The sequence below is a fragment of the Cnephaeus nilssonii genome, assembly GCF_951640355.1.
Source record: "Cnephaeus nilssonii genome assembly, chromosome: 13".
Classification (NCBI taxonomy): Eukaryota; Metazoa; Chordata; class Mammalia; order Chiroptera; family Vespertilionidae; genus Cnephaeus; species Cnephaeus nilssonii.
Window position 1 is genome coordinate 37,246,172 of NC_137084.1, and position 6,792 is coordinate 37,252,963.

At 33.9% G+C, this 6,792-nt stretch overlaps 1 protein-coding gene and 1 pseudogene across 2 annotated transcripts in view; both read left to right on the top strand.

Annotated features, from left to right (window-relative positions):
* TMEM41B (transmembrane protein 41B) overlaps positions 1-4,543 on the top strand; it is a 31,535-nt gene extending 26,992 nt beyond the window's left edge. Inside the window, exons 6-7 of the mRNA XM_079787545.1 lie at positions 1,152-1,290; positions 2,924-4,543. Of these exons, the coding sequence (XP_079643671.1) occupies positions 1,152-1,290; positions 2,924-3,093 (309 nt within the window). The 3' untranslated portion in view covers positions 3,094-4,543. The remainder of the gene's footprint in view (positions 1-1,151; positions 1,291-2,923) is intronic.
* Positions 4,544-4,670: 127 nt separating this feature from the next.
* Positions 4,671-6,437, top strand: LOC307109039 (GTP-binding nuclear protein Ran-like; annotated as a pseudogene). Its single transcript has one exon. The product of its transcript is annotated as a GTP-binding nuclear protein Ran-like (transcript).
* Positions 6,438-6,792: the final 355 nt, after the last annotated feature.

The window sequence follows — 6,792 nt, forward strand, 5'->3', positions numbered from 1 at the left end:
TGGCGTAGGGTATAGAGTGTCAGCCTGCAGATTGAAGGGTCCTGGGTTTGATTCCAGTCAAGAGCATATGCTTGGGTTGCAGGCTTGATGCCCAGTAGGGGGCATGTAGGAGGCAGCCGATCAGTGATTCTCATCATTGATGTTTATATCTCTCTCCCCCTCTCCTCTGAAATCAATAAAGATATATTAAAAAAGAAAAGAAGCAACCAATGAGTGCATAAATAAGTAGAACAACAAATCGATGTCTCTCTCGCTCTCAAAATAAATTAAATAAATAAAATAAAATTATTTTACATATATTTTTTTGGAATACCTGTTTATTTCCCTTAAGTAAGCTTGTTATTCAAAGGAAGTATTAACTAATGTAATCATTGCTTATATTTAATTGGTTAAATATTTCCATATACTTTAATCTCATTTATTTTTATTTATTTATTTTTAAAATATTTTTATTGATTTCAGAGAGGAAGGAGAGGGAGATAGAGATAGAAACATCAATGATGAGAAGGAATCATCGATTGGCTGCCTCCTGCACGCCCCCCACTGGGGATCGAGACCACAACCCGAGCATATGCCCCTGACTGGAATCGAACCCAGGACCCTCCAGTCTGCAGGCCAACGCTCTATCCACTGAGCCAAACCAGCCAGGGCATTAATTTCATTTATTAATAATGAGTTTGTTCATGTGATATATACTATAATAACATAAAGTAAAGATCTGAAATTTTTAAAAATTGGAGGCTGGGTATGCTGATGTGTTGTTATACTAGCCCTTTACATTATAAGAAGTTAAAGGCATTGAAAAGTAGATTACTTGGTGTGTTTCTTATATCTAGTCATAAGTTTAATTTTGCCATTTTGGGTTTAAAATGTCATTGTTGGGCCATCATTATCTAGGTTGGCATAGAACCATCTTTAGTAACATTAAGCTTTAAGCACAATTAAAAAACCTCTCATCCCAAGTTAATTTAGCTCTGGTAGTGAGCATTTGATAAGTAGTTCATTGTCATTTTCACGCTCCCTTTTGATTATTGCTATTGGATAAACTCTGAACTATCAAGGATGAGAATTTGAAATAAGGTATTTTATATTAAGCACATTGTTTTCTAGATTGACTTTATCTTGATCCCAATTCTTTTCTTACTTGACAGGTTGAACGTCATAGAGAACATCTCATTAACTACATTATATTTTTGAGAATAACACCATTTCTGCCTAATTGGTTTATTAATATTACATCTCCTGTGATAAATGTGCCATTGAAAGTTTTTTTTATTGGCACTTTTCTAGGTAAGGTCTCTGGTTCACTCTGTGTTAGAACTCATTGTGTACGTATCTAGCAGTGTCCAGCTGGGCTGGATTTCATGCTCTTTGAAGACATGCCAGGACAGTGGCACAGTGCCTGGCCTATGGAAATAGATGCTCAGAAATGTTTTTTGGATTATCTTAAGTATTTTTGTGTTGCTTCTTTTGAAGAGGAGCATTTTCTATTGGATATTTTTTTAATCATGCAGGATTAAGCAGGATTTTTAAACTCCATTCTCCTTCAGTGGAGAAAAAAAAAAAATCAAAGTGCCTTTTTTGAATAATTTTCTCCTTTGTCCTCTGATCAGGCACTGAAATATTGAACTTTCAGTAAAGAATTGATCCTATTTTTTATTTTATTGAAATCAATATTTATTATGGGCATTACCAATAGTATGTGGGAAGCAAGGATTAACAAATGTATTGCTTTCAAGGATCTGCACTTACTTTTGAAATTAATCAATGGACATAAAGATTCATTTGTATATTTTATGAATTCTAATGGTTCTTTAGCAAGAGTATTCTACTTTTCTTTCAAATTTAAGTTGAATTGTTTCACTACCAACAAAAGGAGCAGATTCCTCATGTAATGAGTATCCATTTAAGTTAATACTTGTGAGAATAGATCTTTTTGAAAAGAATCAAAATCAATTTTTATTGCTACTTCAAAAATTTGTTGTCAAACTTAAAAAAATATCACAGGGTTAATTTGGGATTTTGTAAATTAATGTTAACGTTTATGGAATCAAAAGAGAATTTTTGTCCATATCTCCTTATTTTACAGATTAAATACCTAGAGACTTAGCTAACTTCAGCTTTGGCTGAATTAATTTTTTTGGTTCTGCTTTTTTATTTATTGTGTTTTTTATTTTCTTAATTGAATTTTAGAGAGAGAGAAAAGAAGAGGGAGGGAGAGAGAGAGAAACATCAATGTGAGAAAGAAACATCAATCGGCTGCCTCCAGCATGGCCCCTACTGGGTATTGAGCCCACAACCCAGGCACGTGCCCTGATCTAAAATTGAACCAGCAGCCTATCAATGCATGGGATGACCAGCTGAGCCACACTGGCCAGGGCAATCGGTTCTGGTTTTTCATGAAATATGATCATTTTGTGTATGCTCCTGTATAAATTCTTTTTACTTGTATTTTGAATCTCATTTCATTTCTGAGTATCCTACCATTTTATTTTTATTTTTGGTATATTCTATAAGGGTGAATGACAATTTACTCAGTCTTATTTTTGAATATTTAGATTATTTCCAGATTTTTATTATTATAATGCTTTGATGAACATCCTTGAGATTAGACCTTTGCTCATATTTATTATTTAGAAAGTTAAAATTGCTGGATCAGAGCACATTCTTTTTTTAAGGTTGTTCATAAATGTAAAATTTTTTCTGGAAATTTTTCTTGGGTTCTTAAATTTATTTGCTTAAAAAAATGATGATGAAAATTTTAATCCTTTATATGGAAATAAACGTAAGGGACTGCAAATTAAAAATTTCCAAAGTGGAGATTGCTATATTCTTAAAAGATAATTTATATATGCAGAATATTGTAATGTTAAAAGACAAACAATTGATGGTTTGTATTGGTTTTGTTTGTTTGTTTTTATAGGTGTTGCACCTCCCTCTTTTATAGCCATTAAGGCAGGAACAACACTGTACCAGCTTACAACAGCAGGGGAAGCTGTTTCCTGGAACTCAGTATTTGTCCTAATGATTTTGGCTCTTCTTTCTATACTGCCAGCCATCTTCCAAAAAAAACTAAAGCAGAAATTTGAGTGAAAAATCACCTGGGTTTTAGTTTTCCTATCATCATCACCATCATCATCTCTGGACTGGCAGGTTTATGTGTTCAAATCACTTCTTCAGTAATTAAAACAAGGAATTTGTAAAATAAAATTCCCTATTCAACAGTTAAAATAATGCATTTAAGTGGCAAAGGAGAGTAGAAAGAATGGAAATCGATATACCATGAAAAGTGCTATCAGTAGTTATAATAGCCATCTTCTAAATTACTTGATTCTAAGAGTAGCTATAACTAATTAAAAACAGCATTGGTAGGAAATTTTTGACTCAATTGGTTAATTTAATTTATTCATGAACTGGCTATAAATACTTATTCTTGGCTTGATATTTTAATATTTTTCTTTCTTATCCCTTACTAATAAAGTAGATATACAAAAGTAAAAATTCTACATTTTTAAAAATAGTATTGTAGTTCTGGCTAATGTCAACCTTCTTTCAGAGCATAAACTTAAAGCTAGTATTTAAAAGAGATTTACATCTTCCTCTTACCTTTGTGGTAATAGATTTGTTTAGAAGTTGAATCTTAGTGTACTACTGAATTGGGAAAGGATATCAAGTTATATCTGTTTAGTGAATTTTGTTTTTTTTTCTGTTCCAGATTATCATGGATTCATTTGAAATGTAAAATTCTGACCAGTATATTTTCATCTTTTTCTAGCTTTCACAGTATTTCCATTGTGCATATACAAAATGGTGATTACATGATAATTGTATCATATTGGTGTTGATAATTTATATTCAGATAATATTTTGCTACACAGTTCCCTCTTACTATCTCAAAAGGGGATCAAAACAAACATTTAACATGCAGTTTTTAGATGTTATATTAATTATATCACTTTATATTTTGAAACAGTGACAGCATAACACTTAAGTGGTTAAATATAGTTTATTTGTTCCAATGACTATAAAATTTACCTAATTTATTTATTAGTCTGGTCATTAAAGTCTGTATTATGTAATTACCCTTTTTTATGCATGATATACTTATAAGAATGCCTTGTTTCATTTCTATTAATGCCTTTTTTGTTTGGGGCTACTTTTAGTTAATGCAGTTTCCCAATTTAGTGTTTGTACTTTTTATAACTCAAAGTATAATTAACTTCTCACATGGTAACTACTATATTTAAATGAAACAGCTTTTTGCTGCTTGCTTAATGGTAATACACTTGATTCTAGGACATAACTGATCTAAAGTAAAGTACTCTGTCAGTTTTACCTTCAGTTAAGACTGTCATGTTGAAAAGTACTTTAACTGTGGGAGAAATCCTTGTATGTTTTTATTGTGAGAGGTATGATCATCCTCAAAGCCTGTTTCTACTACATAATGTGGACTGATTTATTATTTTTTCTATCACAGTATTAACAAATGGATTTATTGTAAATACAAAGAAAATATATTGATTAATATACTATTCTTATGTCACCTGGCCTTTGTGTGAAATTATTTATTGTTATATCTAGCAAGGTTTTCTTCCTTTCTTATTGACCAGAGACTGAGTGATAAGCTTTTGTTATTTTTACATGTAAATTTAAAACATAATATTTTGAACAAAGGTCATTAAATATTACTGTATAAAATGTAATTGAATAAATTTTTATCAGAATTTTTAGAAGAGGTCTCACTATTCACTCCAGTGTGTATATATTGTACTTACTCTATTCTCAGAGTATTTTCCCTGTCCTTATCATTAATTCTTTCCCTTTGCTGATTTTTTTTTTCTGTTAGAAAACTGTAACTGTCACTCAAAGTGAGGTATTTTTTCTCTCAAGAAAATAGCCAACCTTCCCAGATTCATCATCATTGACTGCCAAGAAAGAATCCTGTAGCAGGCTATACTCTAAATGCAGTTGGTGCCCATATTCACAGATTCACATACTTGGCCTGATGCCAGATGTAGCTTTAAGCTTCAGCCACATCTTGAAGACAGTTACATATAATAACCACAGAGAGTAAGTATGTGTAGTGAGGAGGCCTACAAGCTAACTACGAAATTGACATACTGAGACTGTACCCTTCTTAATTAATAGCCCCTCTCTGGAATTCTATTACCTTGAGTGTAATATTTCTAAGACACTTAATAAATGCAAACTAAAATGTAATAAGAATAAATTATACTGAAAAGAGTAAATGTAGTATTTGGTATTTTTTTCATGCTTAGTATTTGTATTAAAACACCTTTCATCAAATAAAAATATATTCTCTTGAAATTCTGATGTGCATTTTCAAGAACAAAGAAAAATTTAAAAACCTTACATTTTGCTCTCAGTCAGATGACCCGGGAGACGATTCTGACTGATATCACCATGGCTGCCCAAGGAGAACCCCAAGTTCAGTTCAAACTTGTATTGGTTGGTGATGATGGGACTGAGAAAACAACCTTCGTGAAACGTCACCTGATTGGTGAATTTGAGAAGTATGTAGCCACCCTGCACACGGGGGTGCACCCCCTCATGTTCCACACCAACCGAGGGCCTATCAAGTTCAATGTGTGGGACACTGCCGGACAGGAGTTCAGGGCTGCGAGACGGCTACTACATCTAAGCCCAGTGTGCCATTATAATGTTTGATGTAACTTCGAGAGTTACAAGAATGTGCCAAACTGGCATAGAGATATGGTGCGTGTGTGAGAGAACATCCCCATCGTCTTGTGTGGCAACAAAGTGGACATCAAGGACAGGAAGGTAAAGGCAAAATCAATTGTCTTCCACCGAAAAAAGAACCTCCAGTACTACGACATTTCTGCCAAAAGTAACTACAACTTTGAGAAGCCCTTCCTCTGGCTTGCTAGAAAACTAATTGAAGACCCTAACTTGGAGCTCATGGCCATGCCTGCTCTTGCCCCTCCAGAGGTTGTGATGGGCCCAGCGCTGGCAGCACAGTATGAGCATGATCTAGAGGTTGCTCAGACCACCGCGCTCCCAGATGAGGATGACCCGTGAGGGAAGCTGGAGCCCAGCGTCAGGCAACACTCCTGTGATGTCAATGGTGCCGCATGTTTGCCACTTTATTATATAGATAATCAGAATCTGTGCTTGATCCTTGGGATGCTGAAAGGTGAATGGGCTTCGGAGTGAATGTGGCAGTTAAAAATACCATCACTTTTTGGACCTGCATATTTAGCTGTTTTGGAACAGGTGTTTCCTTATTGAGTTTCAACTATAAGAAAGCTGCAGTTGCATCACAATACTCAGTGGTGAAACCTTGTTTGTTACTGTCATTCCCATTCCTTTTCGTTTAGAATCAGAATAAAGTTGTATTTCTAGTTGACTTTAAAAAAATAATTAGCTTATTTTTAAAATATATTTTTATTGATTTCAGAGAGGAAGGGAGAGGGAGAGAGAGATAGAAACATCAACGATGAGAGAGAGCCATTGATAGACTGCCTCCTACATGTGCCTTTAACTGGAATCGAACCTGGGACCCTTCAGTCTGCAGGCTGATGCTCTATCCACTGAGCCAAACCGGCTAGGGCTATAGTTGACTTTTGAGAATCTTAAAGAAATTTAGTGTTCTCTTTGGCTTTTAGAAAATGGGCAGAATAAAGAGGGCTGAAGCTTTTCTGGTGTGTAAATGATCATTCATTGATTATCAATTAGATGTGTAAAAGGTGCTAATGCAGTAAAGAAAAGACATTTCATTTATGAACACTATATATATAAATTATAAATGTA